Raw genomic sequence first — 22765 nt, 5'->3', positions numbered from 1 at the left:
CTATCAGTGACATGGCCCAGTCAATCTCAGGTAGATATTTACAAATGAAAACTTCTGGAAAATGTCTTTGCATGCCATTACCACTCTTTTGGTTTCAGCACTGGATTCAAATGTCAGGATGGGAAAGTGGGCAAATCTGGGAGGTATCTACTTCCCTTGCTGCCTCCACTTCAGTGGCTCAGAGCCCTCCTCCTACCTGCACCTATGAGCCAAGCTAGGTAGAGTGCCTTCCTTAGTCCTTCACTCCAAAGGCATTTGTTAGGGTCTGCTTCCCAAACTAGAGCTTTTTTGACCCAACAAGAAATAAAGAAAACAGGTATCTTTGATATCAAGTGCTTTAATGATAAGGCTTCGAAGAATTAAAAACCTACTTGCTTTATTTAGGGGTACTGCCATTTACCAAATGCTCCCCAGAAGTTTACTTTACTATGGTATCCTATAACCTCTGATGTTCTCTTTGCCTTTATCTCATTCATGTGACTTTGTATTGGGATATTTACAGAAGAGTAATGATACAGGGCTTAGTTTCTTTGTAGTTAAGGGGGACTGCCTAGTGGTTAGAAGGCTCTAAGCTCTGTCACTTTGCATGCCTTACTGAACAACTGAGAGCAAGCTTCCCCTTAGTTTTTCTTTCCCTCATTTCATTATCAGCTAAAGGAACTGGTAACTCTTGTTCCTGAAGTATTTTCAGGCATTGAGGTAAAAGTCACCCATAGGTCTTTTTATTTCTGGAGATTTGTTGAAGATGTGAAAGACCTCTAGATAAGCTGCATCACTTAGTTATTGAACTTTTTATACTTCTAAGAAAAGATTATGCTTTCTTGCCCAGCTGGAAGCAGAAAGATGTTTTGTGGGTGCTGAGCAGCTATTGGGCATGTCTTAGCTCTCAGTTAGATCTCCCTGCCCTGGGACATTTCCCTAGAAGGAACACAATTTACTCTTCTGAGAAACACAATAATTTTCCCAGAGTCAGATAACATGTTTGTGAATTGAGAGATGGTCTCTACTTACACCCACTGACAGGCTACATTTTTGTTAGGCAATGAGGAGAACCACAACTTTTCCTGATGCAGCAAGTTGTACAATATTCGAATTTGCCAGTGTTAGACCTCATTATAATCACCTTTCCAGTAACAGTTCTTTGATGATAACTGAAACCCAGACTCCCAAGACAGAATGAATTCTTAGAAATGAACAATGCCTTTATTCTCTATGCAATGAGTTTGAATAAGATGTAGCAAATCTCTCTCTTGACACAGCCCTTTAAAGTTCATTTTTCTCAAGCAAGTCATTATTTTCTTCTATTTTAAGCAAGGCCCCTGCAGCACCTGAGAGATGATATGTTGGTATTTCTATTTTCTATTACTTCTATTTTTCTATTACCTCAACTACCAGTGATAATACTGAAGAGCTTACATTTTTAAAAGGTACTTTTATTTATCTTTGGTGAAAACCTATCTTGATATAGAAATTATTATTTTTCCTGGTACAAGAATAAAAAAGGAGGATATTAGTTGAGATAGCGATTAACAATAGCATTAATTATTAAGAAACCCATTTGAAATATTTATAATCCACTAAATGGAGGCAATTTTCACCAGACAGCTTTGGATATTTCCTGTATTATGGCCCAATTGGGGCTAAACTAGGTAAGGAATTTTCAGCACAATGCTGAGAAGCCTCTGACAGGCATTTAGTGGTCTCTAAATGATTTCAAGCTGTTTGAAAATGTACAGTTTTCATGCTTACTTTTTGTAAGTGACTTTTCCAATATGATCTCCATCATTTCCAAAGTTCTTCGTACCTTCCTGAAGATTTGTGTTTACATCTGGAAGCACTTCCCTTCAGCCTGAAGAACTTTCTTCTGCATTTCTTATAGTGCAAATCTTTGGATGACAAATTCTTGGCATTTACATTTGTCTGAAAATAAATTTAATTCATCTCCATTCTTGAAAGAATTTTTCTCTGCATACAGAATTCTGAATAAACAGATATTTTTATTTCTTCATGCACTTTAAAGATCTTGTTCCCCTGATTTCTGGCCTATATTGTTTCTGAAAGAAAACAAAGTGTTCAAATTGTTTCCTTGTATATAATGTATTAGGGTTTTTTTTTCTGTCTACTTTTAAGTTTCTCTATTCTTCCACTTTTACTGAGAATATAATTGATATACAGTACTGTATAAGTTTAAGGTGCACAACATTATGATTTGACCTATATAGATTGCAAAATGATTATCACCATGAGTTTAGCTAACTAAAGAGTTAAAGAGTTTCTGTTTCTGTTTATTTTCCAGCAATTTGACTATGGTGTTCTTAGATCTTTTTCACACATATCTTTCTTGGGGTTCATTGAGCTCTTTGAATATATAGATTAATGTCTTTCATCAAATTTGAGACATCTTCAAATATTTTTTTCTTCAAGTATTTTGAAACATTCAATCTCTTCTCTCTGTGATTCCAGTTAGTTTCTGTCTGTCCTTCAGATTGGATAAATTTGAATTGTTCTCTCTTTAAGTACTCTCTTTGTTTTGCCGTCTCTATTCTAGACTTAGGCTCATCCAGTTACTTTTATTTCGGATACTGTATTTTTCCATTTTAGAATTTTAAAGTTTCTGTTTCTCTGCCAAGATTTCCTGTCTTTTCATTCATTATGATCATATTTCCTTTCCATCATTGAGATAGTTATAATAGCTGCTTTAACTCCTTATCTGCTAACTGCCCTATCTGGTTCAAGTTTGATCCCTGTTGATTGTCTTTTATCTTGAAAATGGGTCATCTCATCCCAGTTCTTTATATGTCAGGTAATCTGGGGCTTTGCCTGCATTTTGTGAATATTTTGTTTTTAAGGTTCTAGTTATGTTCTATTATGTTCATTCTGTTATATTCTTCCGAAGGAGGTTGATTTGGGTTTCTTTTGTTTTAATGATCAATTTACTTAATTGAATTTAAGCTGGAAATTCTCTCTCTTATATGGCAGCTCAAATCTCAGGTCAGTTCTTTTAGACTTATCTGTGTTGTTTGGAATCTGCCCTGTGCTTCCATGGTTCGAGAGTCATGCAGAAATTTGAGCAGATATTATACACAGAATTTGGTTCTCCCTCTCTCTCTCTCTCTCTCTCTCTCTCTCTCTCTCTGGTTGTCTCCTTTCTGGGATCCCCTCCTCACTTTCCTATAGCTCTCTCCTTGTTTGCTTTAGGATATAAAGACCAGATTTTCTATTTAAAATGTAGTCACCCTTTGAGGTGCTAACTATGGTCTGGTGTCAGACTAAATGGCCCTTAAAAAACTGAAGAGATCCACATCCTTCCAAGTGTCAGCAGCTGTTTAGGATATGCCTGCTTTTGTTTGCTCCAGTGCCATCAAGTACTTAGAGGTTTGGTTTGGTCTGACTTTGTGTTTTGTTCAGAGTACAGTTATTATCCATGGAAGGGTTGATCTGATAGAAGTTCACTCCTGACAGCTAATTTTTGCTGTAACTTCTAAACCTTAAAAAGTTATATTAAGAGTTCCACTGAGTAAGTCTGTAAGTGGAAAGGGAAGAGGATGGAAAGGAGCAAAATCAAGGGATTTGACATGGGAAGGTGAAAATGGCAGAACCCTAAAGGGAAAGTTCAGAAATCCATGTAAGAGGTGAGAGGTCTTTTATTACCAACAGTACTTTCTAATATAGAATGGATATAAGAATCATCAATGGTCAGAGATCTGGATATAGTAAGAATGCCTTATGAAAGACAGAATGTACAGTCTGCTTTGTCTGTTGAGACAGTTTCAGCCCCAACATGCCCCTTTGCCCTTGCCTTAAGAGTACTCTGAAGTTTTGTCATATGTCAAAAAACCCAGCTTTATCTTTTCCTTAACTGTGTTCATTCCTTCAGCATTTTCAAAGCTTTCCTACCTAAAAGGCATAACTTTTAACCTTAGGAAATTCGCAACATACATAATGACGAGTTAATGGGAATCAGAAGAGAGGAAGAAATGGAGATGTCTGATGATGAAATAGAAGAAACAACAGAAACAAAAGAAACTGAGGAATCAGGTAAAAATAATTCTTCTTTCTTTCATTTAACTAACATCTACTTGCAGAGATATTTTAAAACTTTTAACACCCAGTAAGGTATGGGCACAAAACCATCAGTCTGGAGCCAGCAAGAAACAATTGGTAAAGCCATATAAGTACATAGTGCCTGAATATCAACCCTGTGGCTACAGGATCTTCTTATTTACTCCAATATTCCATCACAGTACCTAATTGAAAGTGGACTTTTTTTTTTCTTGGGAGTGCTGACATTTAGGCAGCATTGTTCTATATTTGATTTGGATTTATTAATAATATGTTCTACAGTAGGAATCATGAGAGCTTATACATAAATATATAAGTAGCCATTTACAAAGTAGTTAGATCCCTATGTCACTTATACCTTACACCAAAATTAGTAACAGATGAATTTAAGATTAAAAAGTAAAAAAAAAAAAAAAGAAACAAAAAAATACAAAAGAAAGTCTGGAAAATGTAGGAGTTGGTTATATAATTGGGGATGAAGGTCTCCAAAGGTAGAAATCACAAAAGATACTTTTGATAAATTTATCTTCATATAAATTAAATATTTTTCGTTAAGGAATCACAAAGTTAAAAGAGACTGTACCAAGTAACAGGAAATATCTATTTTATATGATAGTTTACCTATCTGCTGCCTTTTATTGTAGTTACTGGTTACTGAGGGGTTTATTGGGAACCAAACAAGAGTCTACAGACAGATGTCTTGGTAAAAGCTTTTGCTCTTAGTATACTCAGGACCTCAGTGTGCAGCCATAGTGTGGGTCCCCAGTAGAACTCACAACACAAACATATTGAACAATATGAGAATACACTACCCTTCAATTTCATAACAAATCTTATCGGGGGGGGGGGGTGGGGATTACCAGATGTGAGATTAAAATCAAACCAGTGTTTTCAGGTAAGCCATTCCATACAATCTTAGGAGTCACTAAGGTACAGTGGACAAAGCATCAGACCTAAAGCTAGGGCAGCTGAGTTCTAGTCCAAACTGTTTTTCTTGACACAGGAAGGACTTCTGTCCCACTGAGCCTCAGGTTTTATAGTTGTAAGAAGTACATTATACAACCATCTAACAGGAATGTTGTGATGGCTAAATGAATTCATTAATTCACTTAATACCTATTGCATGCCAAGAACTGTGCTAGAGACATTGGAGATATTGTAGTAAAGTGTCCCTACTGTGTGTGAGAGAGAGACACACAGAAACAGAGAACCTATTGATTATAATGCAAATTGGAACTTCTTGGTTCCAGTACTTGCATATTGAAGTCAGCAGCTCTATAGCCACTTGAGTGGTCCTAGAATCTTCACTCCATCAAGAGAAACTCTTAAGGAAAGAAAACCACCAAGTCAGACTTTTAAAAAGGCATTTGTGGCTGTTACATCTGAATTTCCTCTACTTCTGCCACATGTTAGATCCCTAAACATATAACTCTCCATATATATTGAATAAATCCTTTAATCATTAGATAGCATTTTCAGAACAGTGACCTAATTACTATGAACACATACTATAAACTTATAGCTTAAAAAAACAAAAGAGTTTAATAATAATTGAGCTATTCAAATTATTTAAGTTCTTAGCCAAGATGTTTTATAGCTGACTAATCTTTGACTTATAGAATTGTTTCCATCTAAGTATCTGCAGTATTGTATAGTGTTAATCCAGTGTTACCCTGAAATGAATGTGATCATAAGTGTGAGTATTTACTTGATAAATTGCTGAGTTTGAGGAGTTATTGGGAGAGGGAGTGTCTATGGGAGATTCAGATTAAATGCACTTACTAGTGTTATATAATTGCATTTTGCTTCTGTATCTCTTTTGAGTTAAAAGCTGTATTGGCTACTGCACAGAATCTTATTCGTTTAGAGACTGAAAACTCCCTGACAGATCATCTTATAGCTATTTTCTTTCCTGTTCCACATGCCAGGATGCTGCTTTGTCAAATAAAGCTATCTACAATAGACTTAATGGAGCTTACCAAATAGCTTTTCTCCCAGAAGGTTTCAATTCATTTTAATTCAAGGACTTTTGTGCATTTTTCTTCCCCTCGATCGTATCTGATTTTGTTATCTTGCTTCTGTAGTAGTCAGCTGCAGAAATCCTGCTCAGTGTGAGCCAGTAAGTGGGTCCTCAGTTTTTATCTAAATCAGCTACATGTTTTAGTTATCACTTGGTTCCAATTAAAGGCTTAAGCACCAGATCTCAGAGTTCCTATTTCTCTCTTCATGCTACCAAACTTGAATTCCAGGCGCCTATAGCATACTGTGGTTAAATTTTACTTCCCAAAGAAAGTAAGAGTCAAAGCTGGCCTAGCAGTATCAGTTACCTTCCCTTGGAGTGCCACAAATTTCTATTCTTCAAGAGAGTCTATATTACCTAGCTCACATTTATGATGCAGTAGTAGAAATATTCTTGCCATGGAAGAAAGGACTGCTGTTCTCAAAGCAATGTGTTGAAGAGAGGTTATCACATCAAAGCAAATCATAATAGTGAGAAACTAAACTATTTCATTCTATTGATGGCCATGATGGAAAGTACATGTGGCCAGTAAACCTAAGAACAGCTGTTCCTTTTCAACATATCTATTGTCTGCCTTCTCCACTTGGACTAGTGGTTCTCAGAGTTGGTATATATAAGAATCATTGGGTTACCTTTAAAAAGTCTGATTTTTGCACTGCAGGGTTTGATTAACTAGGTCCATAATGGAGTTCAGGAATTTGCATTTTATCAGGCATCCTAAACAATTTAGATACTGGTGGTCCAGGGAGCACATTTGGAAAACATTGACTTAGATTCATTCTCTTGCATTGTTCTAGCTGAAGTTTTCACTATTCTGGGTATCCAATCTTCTTTCCCTCCCTCTACTTCTCATTATTCCCTCTTTAAGAGTTTGATCTATCAATTAATTAACAAGCACTGCATCCTATAAGCTGATGGAAATAGAGGTACAATATATGTAAATTTACATAAAATATAAGAAATACCACTTGGTGCTAATCTGTAAGGACTGATTAGAATGCAACAAGGACAAGAGATACTAGTGTGGCCAGAGTAGTTGCAGTCAGTGAAAATTGATCAGGACCTTAAACGATGAACAGGTTTGGATAAGAGGAGGGAAAGTAAGAAAATATCTTGATGTGGAGGCAGGAGAGGATAAGGAACTGAACTCAAAGAGGGAAATAAGGATGATGGGTTTAGGGGGATAAAATATTGAGTGGACAAGGTGGGTCTAGATTATGGGAACCATGAAGCCAAGGTTACATTTAGCATAATAGACAATATGGCACTATAAGCATATCTCAATCATGGTGCTAGTATGATAAAAGCAACATTATATATTTTATAATATAATATTTTATAATGATTATATATTTTAGGAAATAATTTTGGATAAAGAGGGATCTGTCAGAGAGTTTTATAGGAATTTAGATATGAAATAGTGAAACCCAGGACTAGAGTGAAGGTAACAAGAACTGAGATTAAATGGTAGAAGAAAAGGATATAACAGAAAGTATGAGATTAAAGATGCTAGGAGTCACTTCAGAAGAAGAACTAAAGTCTTTGACACAAGATTTGATATTTGATATAGATGGGGAAGAAAAAGCAAGAACCTGAGATGAGGTGAGGTTTTCTAGTCTGGGAGACAAGAGAGTCAGTGGTTGTATTAGTTTGCTAGGGCTACTGCAACAAAGTACCACACACTGGGTTTTATTGCCTCACAGTTCTGGAGGCCAGAAGTCTGAGATTAAGGTGTCATCCGGGTGGGTTCCTCTTGAGGGCTGGAGGGAGAATCTGTACCATGTCTCTCCTAGCTTCTTTTTTTAAGATTTTTTTAATGTTTATTTATTTTTGAAGGAGAGAGAGAGAGAGAGACAGAGTGTGAGCAGGGGTGGGGCAAAGCGAGAGGGAGACACAGAATCCGAAGCAGGCTCCAGGCTCTGAGCTTTCAGCACAGAGCCCGATGCGGGGCTCCAACCCACAAACCGTGAGATCATGACCTGAGCCGAAGTTGGACTCTCAACCAACTGAGCCACCCAGGAGCCCCAATGCCTCTCATAGCTTATGATGGTTTGTTGGCAATCTTTGACGTTCCTTAGCTTGTAGATGCATCACCACAATCTCTGCTTTCATGTTTACATGACATTCTCCCTCTTTACATGTCTCTGTGTACAAATTTCCCTTTTCTATAAGTACACTGGTTGTATAAGTCCATAAGCCCACCAGAAGGACCTCATTTTAACTTGATTACCTCTGCAAAGATCCTATTTCCAAATAAGGTCACATTCTGAGGGCTTCAACATAAAGTTATTTGTGGCTGGGGGTGGGGGGAGGTGTAAATTAAACCCATAATAATAGCACTGACAGAAATGTACTAGTGCATGAGACTGATTTATAGAATATGAGATCAGTTTCAGATAGTAGGTAATTATGAAATAGATATGAGATTTATATTCAAATCAGGGTTGAAGGAAGTGGAAGGAATAGAAGATGGTAGTACAGAGGTGTTGGCTGAAGCCTGGCGAATAGTAAAAGGCTAAATACAGAACTTTGATGGCCACCCCACAGTAAGGGAGAAGGAAAGAAAGAGGAGACTGCAGAGGAGTTAGAAAAAGAGCAGTCTAAGAGGCTGGAAGAAAACTAGAAAAACATTGGATTATAGAGCCCACAAGAAGAATGTATAGAAGTAGAAATAATCAACATCATCAGATATTCTAAAGAAGGAAGGAATTGAGGACAGTGTTGAGCCAGAACTATTTTAGTAAAGTGATAGAGGTAGGGGCCAGAACATATGATGTTGAGGAGAGAAAGTGGACAGAGTCCACAGGTCAAAGAGTTGGGTGCTGAGCAAAAGTAAATGCAGGTATTGTAAATGGTAACTGGAATTGGTAACAAAGTTAAAAGTTAAATTGTTGTTTGTTGTTCAATAGAAGGGAAGGAGGCCATGGAGAGAGTGAGGTTGAAGATGCTTGAGAATGAAAGAGTACTTGTGGATAATTATGGAAGTGGAATCCTGGAGAAGAATGGGGAGTGATCCAAATTCAGGTGGAGTTTTCTTCAGAGAGGGAAGAATCCTCTTCTTCTGAGATAAGAGAGGTGAAGCTAAAAGTATATATGCATCCCATGCTTCTCCATATAGCAAGAGATTGGTCAACTCTTGATTAGGGAAGTGATTTGGAAATGAGACCATGAAGAGGCAGGAGCAGACCTGGAATAAATGCCCTGGGCAGGATGAAAAGAAGAAATCAGTGAGAGGTAAGAGACCCAGCAGCAAGGACCAACATGAGTCTGTATTGACCAGGACTGCTCAGCTACACACCTTCCTATAAGAGTCCTCTGCAGCCAGGGTAAGGTGCAGAGAAGGTTGAGTCAAGTGGCCATGAACTAGGAACTGGCATGGTAAGACTGGCCAAAGGTTTTCAGGAGGGTGAAGGAATACAGGGTACCAAGGAGTTTGCAGTAGAATCTCTTTAGCCAGAAAATAGTTAATGGACTGGGTGAAGTAGGCCACTTCAAGAGATTAAAGGTCCTAGCAAGGAACGAGAGCAGTCTGAGGGTGATGAGGGGCAGTGGGACAACTGACAGATGAAGATACTTGCTTTGAGAGGGGAATTTAGAGAGCTCAGAGAAGAAACAATGAAGTCCCTGGTGCATCCATACTGGCAGAAGCCTCATTGGAGTAATGACCTGCAGAGGTAAGGAAAGCAAACCTTTGGGAGGTCAGGAAACTCACTTCAAATTTTGCCTGAACTGGCCTGCAACTACTCATATGTCCCTCTGTTTCTTTCAAAATTTCCTTTTTGGCTTTTTTTCTTTGTGAATCACTCCAGCTCAAACTTTTTATATGAACCTTGAGAGGAATGTTGCACAGTTTACCTTCTATAATTTGGTAACATATGTTAAACATCTTCCTTCAATAATTTGGTAACATTTTGTAAGCATCTCTTGTAATGCTGCTTTGTGAGGGTGGCCAACCCCCTGAATTTACTTCCATTAAAATTGTTGTTTTCTTTGCACCACTGAAGAAACTTAGCCGTTAATTTTTTAATGGCACAAAATCCTTTCAGATCTTTTGTTATAGAAAAACATATCTGGGATTTTGCTCTCAGTGGTTCCTCTAAAAAGAGTTCACAGCTGCCTTCGTACTTTCATATTGCCATAATGAACTCGCAGCCTTCAGGTCTGAGGAGCAATCCCCATAAAGAGAAATGGTTTTCCCATATAGGAAATAGTCAAAAAGGAACAGCTGAGAACTAATGATGGCAAGATATGAATAAATTCACTGTACTATGCTCTTTAGTATCAAGACTGATGGATTCACCTACTCAAACATATTATTAAAAGGTAATACTGAACTTTTCAATGCTCTGGCAATGTACAAAGAACTCCAACTTCAGAAATGTGCCCAATTAATATTAGGTCTGTGAAAGTAAAGACTTGGTGTCCTCATTAAAATGACAAAAACCCTCATTTCAGAGAGTGGGAAATACATTTCTTAAGTAAGGTGCCCTGGTGGCATTAAAGGAGATCACATTCTCTTTTGCTTAGTGACACGTCCAATCTGAGGAGATGATTATCTGTTCCCACTTGGCTGCAGATATCTATCTCTGCTTATCAGCATGCCCTTTCCCCAGGGAGAGAAGCAGTCTTTCCTCCTCATTTGCTCAGAGGGAAAAGTTTCACTTTTAAACTGGAGACTATGCCTCTAACCATGCTCCTGGATCGCTGCCCTTTTCTGTTCCATGTTTCTCCACATGACTTGTAAGACATAGCATAATCACTGGCCTGCAGTACAAGAAGAAACAAAAGGGGGAAGATGAAATATCACTAGTATTGAGCCGCATGGCTTGCCAGAGGACAAACATGCAAACCAAAGCAGAAATAAATGTCTATCTGTAGCAGTCACTTGATTTACAGAGTAACCTCTGTGTTTTTCAGAACTCCAGCTCGAGATGCTATCCTTGGTACTGACCCAGCAAGCAAATCAAATATTTCTTGCCGTTTGGCACATAGCTAATGGCCCTTTTGCCATAGAGTTTCCTATATACAGTCATCTTCACTTTTAGCATCTTCTTTTGGTGTTGTGATTGTGAGGGGTGCTTCCTGCCCAATGACAAGTATCCCAGCTGCTGGAAGAGATGACAAGGATAGATAGTATTTAGAGTGCTGGGACTCCAACCCTCTGTGTAACGGCTTTCTCTTCAAAGACACAAAAGCTGTATGATTATGGTAAAAATTAAAATCAGTAATAAAACCAAATATACAATGAAGGTTTCATGCCACAAATTTTTGTAATTTCTTTTTAGAACTAAAATGCAAGGTTTAAAACTGCCATATCAGGATAATTACATGGCCATCCACAAAAAACAAATGTGTGCACTGACATATAATAGGAAGTGTTGCCACTCTAATTTGGGCAGACAATCTGATCACATCAGCCTACATTGGAACCTGATTGTTTTAGGAAAACCCTAAGGTTGAAAGCATGGAATTAAACCCTGCAAACCGCCCCCCCAACCAAAAGCAGCCTCCTTTTAGGAATAGGGGGTGTTTTCACACTCAGAATGTGGGTTTCTTCTCTATATTTCATCTTTGTAAAGCACAGCTTGTTTCCATTTATAATGTACAGCATGAATCTGGTCTTTGAAATCCCTTTAGAAAACTCTTCTTCCACCACTTATAGCTAATCTTGAAGATTTGATATCTATGACTTTCTTTTACTTTCTTCGACCCAAAATCCCTACCCATAAGTAGCTGAAAAAAAATCACACCTTTGACAAGTTTCCTTTTAACATTCTTATATATTTAATGTACAGGTTTCTAATTTGATCCATTTTGATGTCTCTTTTCTAGGGTTTATCCTGTGTTAGGAATCAAAACTGGAATAAACTACAAATGTTTCTATTAATTTGGACTGTAAACCATAGAGATTAGTGGAATCTCATTTTTTACCATTATCATAACCTGATACAGAGAAGGTATTCAGTGTTGGTGAATGAATGAAAATCCTTTGATTAAATATTTTGAAACAGCTTTTGTGATTTTTGACCTTGAAAAATGTGCCATACTCATAAATAAAGCTAACCAAGGTTTCCTCATGTGATTTAGGTTTTTTTTAATTAATAATTAATTTTTAATATTTAGAGCAGTCTTAGATTTACAACAATATTGAACAAGAAGTAAAGAGTTTCCAAACACCCTGTCTCCACCTCCACACACATACAGCTGCTCCCACTATTGACATCCCGCATCACAGGAGTACATTGGTTACAATCACTGAATACATGGTTATCATCCAAAGTTTCTAGTTGGCATTAGGGTTCACTCTTGGTGTTATACATTCTATGGTTTGGAAAATGTTTAAAATGTATGTATCCACAATTATAGTATCATAAAGAATAGTTTCACTGCTCTAAAAATCCTCTATTTTCAGCCTATTCATCTTTTCCTACGCCCTCAACCCCTGGCAATCAGGTTAGGGTTGGGTTTTTTTTTAATATTTTTACTGATTCCATCATTTTGCCTTTGCCAGAATGTCATAAGTTATATAGCCTTTTAAATAAGCTTCTTTCACTTAGTAATAAGCATTTACATTTCCTCCAGGTCTTTTCATCGCTTGATCACTCATTTCTTTTTAGCACTAATATTCCATTTCTGGATGTACCACAGTTTGTTTATGCATTAATCTACTAAAGAACATTGCAGTTGTTTCCAAGTCTGGGCAATTAGAAAACTGCCAGAATAAATCTGCTATAAAATCCTTGTGCATATTTTTGGGAGGACATAGGTTTTTAGTTCACTTGAGTAAATACAAAGGACCACAGTTGCTAAGAATATGTTTAGTTTTATAAGAAATTGCCAAAGTATCTTCCAACGTGCCTGAATGAAGCACCAGCAATGAAAGCAACCAGCAGTGAAAGAGAAGGGTTTTTTTGTTTGTTTTATTTCTTTTTTTAGAATACATTATTTACTTAAATTCAAATTAGTTAACATACAGTGTAGTATTGGTTTCAGGAGTAGAACCCGATATTCATCACTTATATACAGCACCCAGTACTCATCCCAACAAGTGACCTCCTTGAAAGAGAGTTTTTGTTTGCTCCACATCCTGGCCAGCACTTGGTGTTGTCATTGTTTTGGGTTTTCACAATTCTAATAGGTGTGTAGTGGTATCTCATTGTTATTTTAATTTGTAATTCCCTAATGATGTATGACATATGACATATGATGATGCTTACTTGCCACTAATATGTCTTTGGTGAGGTGTCTTTTCAGGTCTAATTTCTTGGCATTTACCCTGTATGATGTTCTCTGAACTTCCTGGTAATAATTTGAGGAATTTTTCAGCCATTAATGCTTCACATATTGCTTCTATTCCTTTCTTTCCTTCATTTCTAATATTCTCATTATGTGTATCTTTTGTGATTGTCCCATAGTTCATGGGGTTTTTTTCCAGGATTTTTTCTCTTTGCTTCTAAGTTTGGGCAGTTTCTATTGTCATATCCTCAAGCTCAGAGATTCTTTGGCCAAGCATGTCCCGTCTTTTAATAATTAATATTACTTTTTTTCATTTCCGTTACAGTATTTTTTTATCTCTAGCATTTCTATTTGATTCTTTCTTAGAATTTCCATCTCTCCATTGACATTATCCATCTGTCCTTGCATGTTATCTACCTTTCCCATTAAAGCCCTTAGCATACTAATCATAGTTGTTTTATATTCCTGATCTGATAATTCCAACATGCATGCTATATCTGACTCTTGTTCTGATCCATGTTCAGTCTCTTCAAAGTGTGTTTTTGTACCTTTTAGTATGCCTTGTAATTTTTTTGTTGAAATCTGACAGGATGTACTGGGTGAAAAAAAAACTCTAGCAAATAGGACTTTAGCAGTGTGGCAGTAAGGTATGGGAAGCATTCTATAGTCCTGTGATTGGATCTCAGTCTTTTAGTGATCGTATGCCTCTGGACTGTAACTTCACAAGTGTTTATCAGTTCCCTCCTCACCAACCTTAGTTGTGGCAGGATGGCTGAAAGGGTGTATATTTGGGTATTTCCCTTCTCCAGGTCAGTTAGGCTCTGGTAATAGCACGTTAGGCTAGCAGGTCAGGCTATGGTAAAATAGTTTCTTCTGAAGGCAGGCCTTGTTAAGAAGAACAGAATGCTCTGGTATATTTCAAAATGGTTTCTCCTTCCCCACCCCCAATGGAAGCACAAGGGGATTTTTCTCCAATAGTCATTGCAAGAACTTGGTTGTGCTCCTAGAGGTAAAACTCACTAAAGTATATAGACCTCACTATGACTAGGTGCCTCTGGGACTTTTCAAATCACAGACTTGTCCACACTGAGCCTCCAGCAATTATCCAATTACAGTTTATGTTTTCTTGCTTGCCCCTGGTTCCTGTGGGACTTTCTGCTCATAGGTTTTTAGCTTGGTAAGTTGTGATTCTTTGTATTCACCTGTCTGTCCAGTTGCAGCCCTGTGACTTCACTTCTCTCATGGATCTAAGGAGAGTTGTTGATCTTTCAGTTTATTCAGCTTTTACTTGTCATCAGGATGGAATGGTGACTTGTAAACTCCTTACACACCAGACCAGAGACCAGAAGTCTTGTGTCTTAATTTGTATATCTACCTTTCCTCGGGAGAACAGGCAAGGAAGGCTACATTTTTAAAAACAACTGCCACAAAAATTACTGTGTGGACAGACGTCAGTTCAAGACAATTAGTCCTATACTCTGTTATGACAGAGCTCTTATCATTTGCTGCCTCCCAAATAAAAGTAACCAATGGTAGCTGGAAACATCATGATTGTATTTGGGGTGACGAGTAGGAAACATGACAATGACTTCAGTATGTTGGACTGCTGTGTTCATTTACAAAAATGGTGCTGTGGGCTTTTGTGTCCATCTCTTGCTGCCATGGGCAACTCAAACCTAAGTTGCTCAAGAGTCTTTTTATACACATCAACTGAAAAATACTAAGTTTTTATGGTACCGAGATGAACCCCAAAGGAATATGGATATACGGATGTTCGACTTTATATTGATTGTTCAGCCTTAGTGTCACAGGCAGAAGCTTTGAAGGAAGAAAACGACAGCCTCCGTTGGCAGCTCGATGCCTATCGGAATGAGGTAGAACTGCTGAAGCAAGAGCAGGGCAAAGCCCACAGAGAAGACGACCCAAACAAGGAGCAGCAGCTGAAACTCCTGCAGCAAGCCCTGCAAGGAATGCAACAGGTAAAGGCCCTTGGTTTTCTGAGCTTTTCGGAAAGCCGGCGCCAGCTCCTCACCTGAATGAGGATCCCTCACAAGCAAATAGGATAGCAAGTCTCTTCTTCTTCTTGACAGCCTGTTCTCTGTCATAGCTGAGGAAGGGATCATGGGTGGTGGTTAATGAAATATTCTGGCCAATACAGATGTAGCCATGGGTCACCACTTTTCAAAGAATAAAGATTCAGTGAAAACACTTAACAATAAAACTACACTGAACATAATCTAATCTTTAAGCTTCAGAAGGTACTTGGGGATCTGGAAAGGGCCTCAGGGTCTTTATGAAGAGCCTCACTTACTTAGATATGAAAAAGTGCTGGTGAATAAGTATTTACTTGATCCAGTGCTGGACAATACAGCCTTTTAGGAGAAATGGCAGGAATCCTACCCTTGTTTTGTCAGTATCAATGCTTTGGGCACATAACACCAATTTGCTTTTATTTTGCTTTGGTTTGTTTTCAGTCATTTATGTGAATGAGTTTACCTGCACATTATTACAAGTATAAAAAGTAAAGTAAATAGGTGCATCCAACTGTAATTGCATTCAAATACAACATTGTGTAATAGATGCTCAACATCTAGATGTTTTATGTAGCCATCACTACAGTGAGCCTACAATTAAAAAGATATCAACATCCATCTGTTCTCATCATCATAAAGGAGCAGTATTTCTGAGTAAAGGTACTATCCTCTTCCATCTTGCCAGACTACCGACCATTTTCCTTACAATTTAAATGTAGCAATAATTTTTTTAATTGTATGCCTTGGAATTATCTAGGGCAAAGCTTATTGCTGGTTGGAAATCACAAATTGTGAACAAGGAGTCTCTTCTGGCACTAAGAGTCCCATGTTCCTATTACTTCTGCTACAACTGTCTTCCTGAGTGACAAGCAATATCACATTAATATTGCACCTTTTCTATTAGCAAAATGTGTGAAGTAATGCTTACCTTCCTTTTATTGTCACTATGGAATTTAATTAGGACATGTAAAATATATCAGAGATCTTTCCACAAAAAAATTAATCTCCTCGGCTAAACTTCAAAGAATTTTGACAATGTACATTGTACTGTACTGTGTCTTTTAGTTCTTCCAGCAGTCTTTTGCAAGCCTCTGAAAAGTAAAACTTTGGAAACATTTTTGTTGTTGTTTTTCCCTCTTACCTTGATTTTGAAACCATTCCACATAAGGACAGTTCTGCTACTTAAATACAATTTATGGGGCGCCTGGGTGGCGCAGTCGGTTAAGCGTCCGACTTCAGCCAGGTCACGATCTCGCGGTCCGTGAGTTCGAGCCCCGCGTCGGGCTCTGGGCTGGTGGCTCAGAGCCTGGAGCCTGCTTCCGATTCTGTGTCTCCCTCTCTCTCTGCCCCTCCCCCGTTCATGCTCTGTCTCTCTCTGTCTCAAAAATAAATAAAACGTTAAAAAAAATTTAAAAAAAAACAATTTAAAGATGGTGAACTCTTTTTTTTTTTTTCATTTCATCACTTCAGAGGCCTCTGAGAAAATTAGGTCTCTACATCCTGACAAATTAATTTCACTCATTTTTATTACTTTTTATTGGAAAACAGCCTTGTAAACAAGATCAAAGTTCTCTCATCTTATCCCCAAAAGAAGTACAGTCTAACATAGTAGTTAAGATCATGGACTGTGAGGTGGTCCCAGCCTGGGTTTAAATCTTGACTCTGTCACTTACTATCTGAATGGCCTTAGGCAAAGCACTGAACTTCTGTAAATCTCAGGATTATATCATAGGGTTATTTGAGGTTCATATGAAGTCACACATATGAAACCCTTTCCACAATGTGACATATTTTAGATGCTAAATAAATAGTATTTTTGTCATCATTAGCAATGATGAATCCAGTTCCTTGCCTACTGATATGGAAACAAACATTTGTGAAATGTGGGTTCTTTACTACTTTCCTCACAGAAATTGAACTAAGCTTGGAAAATGGCTATTTGAAAGGATGCTTTCCAACATTAAGTTCTATGCAGCAATCAAGAAACTGTCCACATGGGATTAACTACATCGTATCCTTAGCCCTGGCTGGAATAGGAAAGTTAAGTGATTAGATCAATTAGTTTCTCAGACATTTTCTAAAATATGAACAAATCCAAAGGAAGGTCCCAAGAGCTAGATAAAATAACTTTAAGTAAAAAGTACCTTGATTTTCCCTTTGGTATCTCTGCATGGAGAAATGATTGTGTGAGTTGGGAGGAAGTGAGGCAGGCCATCCTACTATCTAACTTCACCCAGGATTTTTAAATGAAGTGTGGCTCCTGAAGACTTGATTGTTTTTGGCTTTTCTTGTAGCATCTACTCAAAGTCCAAGAGGAATACAAAAGAAAAGAAGCTGAACTTGAAAAAGTCAAAGATGACAAGCTACAGGTGGAAAAAATGTTGGAAAACCTTAAAGAAAAGGTATATCAGTTCTATGTGAACCTGTTCCCTTACCCTTTCCCCCCCTTTTCAGTGACAGTGAAAATGCCCTGGAAGTTACTGCAGTAGGAATCAATGTGGAATGCTTGGCTGAATGGGAATTAAAAGCCCCCTCTCTGGGGGTAATTCTTGAATGAAGGGCTCTGCCTTTAGATGTGAGTCCTTGGCATATCTAAGGATTCTGGAGAATATACTCTTCAATTAATAAAAAGATTAGTCCATCCCTACAGTTCTTCAGTCTTTCCATCTTGGAAAAGACCAGAGCGTACACCTCATTCTGGCTTCATCTTACCACGCAAATAACAACATAGAAAACCCACATGACACAGAATACCTTTAATGAAGCATTTCATTAAAGGAAGAAACAAACACAAGTACAACTAGAACATTGGCATTTCTTTGCAGACACTCCATCTAGTGTAATAATGAGCAGCTGCAGATGAAATAACCAAAACCAAAAGGGGAGAAAATGTGTGGAAAGTAAACACAAAGAATATTCTAAAGCTAGATAATAGCAACATGGAAGGGTAAAATGGGGCTTTGCAGCAATAAGAACTGCCGATGAGGGCCTCTTAGGGAGTCTACTAACATCTGGATGAGTTAATGTGTCACAAGCATGAATCTGGTGCCCAGTCTATTTAAGGTGTTAATGTCTACAGATGGTGTCTCCCAACCATACCTCTCTCTAACTGTCTGTATGCCTGAACATCCAACCAAAGCTAACCTCTGAAAAGGAAGGCCCATTGACCATAACTACCTGATTTTAACGTCTCAGAAGGAAGAGATTAAGAGCTTAGACCAAGAACTAGAAATCAACAATGCTACTGTTCCATAAGAGCTCATACTTTTTATCTCCTGTGCTCAGCTCAGGAAGATGCAGTGTGTGCAGGCCCTGGGTGTGTTTGCCCAGCATAGTGACTTCCCCCAAAGTGCCATTAAGAACTGGCAGCCTTGGTGTAGTTGAAACAAATGATTGAAAGTGTTTTCTTCTGGAGGCCATTTGCAATATGCTTTTAATTCTTCCACTTCATAAAACCAGCTCACTTTCCAGTTTTGTGGGTGCTATTAAAGAAATGAGCACAATCCCAGAGAAATTCATTTATCAAGCATTTAATTGAAAAGTGCCAACACTTCTCTGTGTAGCAGGAATTTCCTCATCCTTTTCGAGCTGCTAAAGTGTTTCGGAGCTGCTACATAGCTGTTTTGCTTCTTGCATAAAATGGAGTGTGTAACCAGAAGACTATAGATAGACATGAGGCTATGCCAATGATGTCATGCTTAGAATCATTCTTTAGGATTGACACGACATATTAAGGGCATTTCTAGTGTAAGGTCATCTTTAGCGCTTTAGTGTAAGCCACTTTCTGCTTTGTAAAGTATTTCATTTAAAGAAGCAAGAGATCAAATGACATAGAAGAAACTTAACATATTGTGCCTAAGTCTGTTTTCCATTCTGAACTTGAATATACCACAAAGTGGTAGCTAAAAAGGAGAAGAAAAGAGATCCAACTGATAATCAGGAAAATGTGACTCAGAATTTTTTTTTTCCTGTTACAGTAAACAAAGCTGCTTTCAGAGAAAGTCATGACAGTTCATTATAAACTGATCTTCTCTGGGAAGCTGATTTGTGACCAAATATTCCATCCTGACACAATTAGGTTAGGAAGCAAAGTACCATTACATCAGACTGCAAAAAATAATTTCATGTTGAAAGGAAGGCAATAAGTTCTGGTGAGGAGGGATCTCTTTGGGTTTTGTTTGGGTTTCTTGACAGCAAACCACAGTATGAGTTATTGTCAGTGGTTTGCAGTATAACAGCGTGACTTCTGTCTATCTTACTGCAGAAAGCTAGCTCTTTGAATCTGCCAGTAAAATTCAAGGTGATAAGCATCCTTCCAATATACCTTCTAATTTATTAAATGCAAGCTATAATAAAATTGAAGTCAGGTTTCAGTAAGGCTACATTTTTATTCAGGATGTGTAAAACTTCTCAGGATGCCTTTACATCTTAAATCAACCCCAATCTGTTAAACTTTCACACTTAAGAAATGGCTTACTGGATCATTTAATGTTTTAAGGGGGTTAGAACGAGATGTACAACCCATGGCTTACAAGTGAGCCAGTATTTTAAATCAAACTTGGCATGATGGTTACTGCCTGGATTGGATTCTAAAGGCCAAAGATTGAGTAGGTCATCAAGAAAAGCTTCCCTTCTGACTACTGCCAGGAAGCCTGTAAATCCACTAAACAACATGTCTTGCAGCATAGACCATTCATTTCATTCAGGGGCAACATCCTACAAGCTTTGAAGTCATCTTTAAAGAAAACAGAAGGGGCGCCTGGGTGGCGCAGTCGGTTAAGCGTCCGACTTCAGCCAGGTCACGATCTCGCGGTCCGTGAGTTCGAGCCCCGCATCAGGCTCTGGGCTGATGGCTCAGAGCCTGGATCCTGTTTCCGATCCTGTGTCTCACTCTCTCTCTGCCCCTCCCCTGTTCATGCTCTGTCTCTCTCTGTCCCAAAAATAAATAAACGTTGAAAAATAAATAAATAAAAAATAAAAAAATAAAGAAAACAGAAGGAATCCTCTCCATGCTGAGGGCTTGTGGAGGGGCGAAGTGAGAAAACATTTGAGTCAGTCATGATCCGCCCCACCCAGGAGCATTTTCCCAGCATTTCCTTTTCTAAGAGAAGACCCAAAGCAGTGATTTTTTTATTCCTTCTTCCCAAGGCTCTTCCTTCACATTTATAATACAGAAAAGATGTTCTCAGTGCCCAAAGAGAGAAAGAAAGATCCAGGAAAGGTCTGGCAGTATTTTTCAGTTTAATGGTTGGTCATGAGTTTCACCTGAGTATCTCTTATGAAGCATACCTGCTATGCTCAGAAGGAGAAAACTTTCAACAACAAAGAAAGCCACTTGAGTAATATTTTGATCGTGGTCATTTCTTGATGTAAAGTCAGGAATATCCTAACTGATAATGTCCTTATCAGAGAGAAGACAGAGCTGATAATAAATAGAAGCTCTACTTTTTAGTTCAAAAGCCAACAGCTGATTATCTGAGAGTAGATTAACTATATTATAGATTCTCCACTCAGATATGGGGCTTACCTTTAGCAGAGTGTGGACCTAAAATTAAAAAGAACACTCATTTTAACAGTGGATGGCCTGGCATGAAATCTAAGCTCTACCACTTCCTAGAAATGTGATCTTGGGCAACTTACCTAATTTACCTCAGCCTCACTTTCCTAATTTGTAGAATGGAGATAATACATATCTAACAGTGTTTGACATCTAGTAGACAGTAAATGTTTAGGTCTGGTTCTCCCAGATTACCTGTTTAGAGTCAAGAATGTTGAAGGCAGAAAAAAAAAACCTGGTTAAGATGAATGACTAAATTTTTCTGTGTTTTGGAGCCATATTAAGAAGTTTTGGATAATCTTTGATGCTTTTGCATAAAAATGCTATTTTCTCTCCATTCAATAATCAAAATTGTACAGTATTGCTTTTGAGGTACTACATTAAGAAGCTCCCTGTTGCATAATTGAATCCAAGCCTATTACCCAGTAAGGTGAACTGACCCAGGAAGCATATTATTCCCGCAGGAAAGCTGTGCTTCTAGACTATGTGCATCAAACCAAGATAGTGACTACCCTCTCGAGAAGACCCTGAACAGCAGTCCTATCAAATCTGAACGTGAAGCACTGCTAGTGGGTAAGGAAGCTAACACACACATCCCATGTATTGGCTATGGTGGAGGGCGGAAGGGTTTTACCTAAGATGAATATACACGCTAAGCATTTAGGAAGCACAACAGTGCAGACAACAGGAGAAGAATAAGTATAGACTTTATAAAAATGGTAACAGCAGCTCCCAGTCCTTCTCAAGCTCCAGTGGTTGCTGGCACATCAAATGTGTGGGTGTAAGCACAAGAGGGGGTCTGCTGGAGAAACACATAGATTTTTAAATCTCTATGCAAGGATAGCTGGGCCCCCTCATTCCACTCAGGGTTATGGTTCAGACTCTTCTTTGGCAGAGAGGTTTCCAGATGAGCCTCCATAGGCAGCGTGGGCCTCTCTGAAGTTTTTTTCCCCCCAGGTTACAGGCAGATGACTCTGGAGGCTGTCTATGGAGTGCTGGTCACTGGTGGGCTCTGATGAGATAAATGCTAGAATTGCTCTCATATAAAAATTCATTCACAGAGGCAGGATAAAACAAACAGTCAAGGAATCACACAGACCTGGTTTCCTGTTTGACCCTACCATTTTCTTCCTGAGCTTCAGTTCCTCCATCTGCAAAATGGGCATAATATTACCTATCTCAACAGGCAGCTGCAAGTATTAAATGCAATAATTCATCTGAATCACTCAGCACAGTGCATAGCCCATAGGAAGCCCTCAGTAAATGAGAACCACTTGGTACTTAGAGCACTCTGCACAAATGCTTGTTGACTTGGTATTCCATTTGGAAAACAGCAGCAGATTGAGGTCCTAAAATATTCAGTCATTCCCAAAGGACGGGTACTGGGTGTCAACAGATCATCCCAACTGCCTTCTAGGAAGCTGAGCCCCACAGCGGGCCCCACCCCAATCTCCGGAGTTCTCTCCACTGATTGGCTTCTGCATATCTTAAAGATTTATCTGCCTTCTTTGGTAATGGATATTGTAGACAGATTTAACACTTTGATATGTTAATAAAGATGTGCAGGGGTATCTGCCATTGAGTCCTCAAGAAAAGTGACAACTTATTTCCATTTTACAACTCAGAGTTCTTTAACAAATTGGCTAGGCAACAGGGAGACCTGTCAAAGAGCTGAGGGTAAAAGGAAGCCTCTGTGAATGGATAGTTGTAGAAACAAAGATTCTCAAGATAAGTGTTTCTTGTTTTATTTTTTAAAGAATGTAGTCTTGGGCTGACAGAAAGGAAAATCTATTTTTTAAATTGGTTTTTTCAGTGTGAACTCACAAAAACTGCTTAGTGTTTTGAAACCTATGGAGT

At 38.3% G+C, this 22765-nt stretch overlaps 1 protein-coding gene across 6 annotated transcripts in view; it reads left to right on the top strand.

The window, feature by feature from the left end:
• The window catches only part of ENOX2 (ecto-NOX disulfide-thiol exchanger 2), a 280218-nt gene that overhangs the window by 252124 nt on the left and 5329 nt on the right, over positions 1-22765 (top strand). For 5 of the 6 annotated variants that reach the window (XM_047844800.1, XM_047844797.1, XM_047844798.1 and 2 more), the window contains 4 exons: positions 3924-4038; positions 15116-15297; positions 17646-17753; positions 21373-21481. In XM_047844800.1, coding sequence (XP_047700756.1) covers positions 3924-4038; positions 15116-15297; positions 17646-17753; positions 21373-21481 — 514 coding nt within the window. The remainder of the gene's footprint in view (positions 1-3923; positions 4039-15115; positions 15298-17645; positions 17754-21372; positions 21482-22765) is intronic. The other variant, XM_047844796.1, reaches the window with a different exon arrangement.

The sequence above is a fragment of the Prionailurus viverrinus genome, chromosome X, assembly GCF_022837055.1.
Source record: "Prionailurus viverrinus isolate Anna chromosome X, UM_Priviv_1.0, whole genome shotgun sequence".
In the NCBI taxonomy this organism is placed as follows: domain Eukaryota; kingdom Metazoa; phylum Chordata; class Mammalia; order Carnivora; family Felidae; genus Prionailurus; species Prionailurus viverrinus.
The sequence above is the reverse complement of the archived record's forward strand: the minus strand, read 5'-3'. Positions and strand labels throughout refer to the sequence as shown.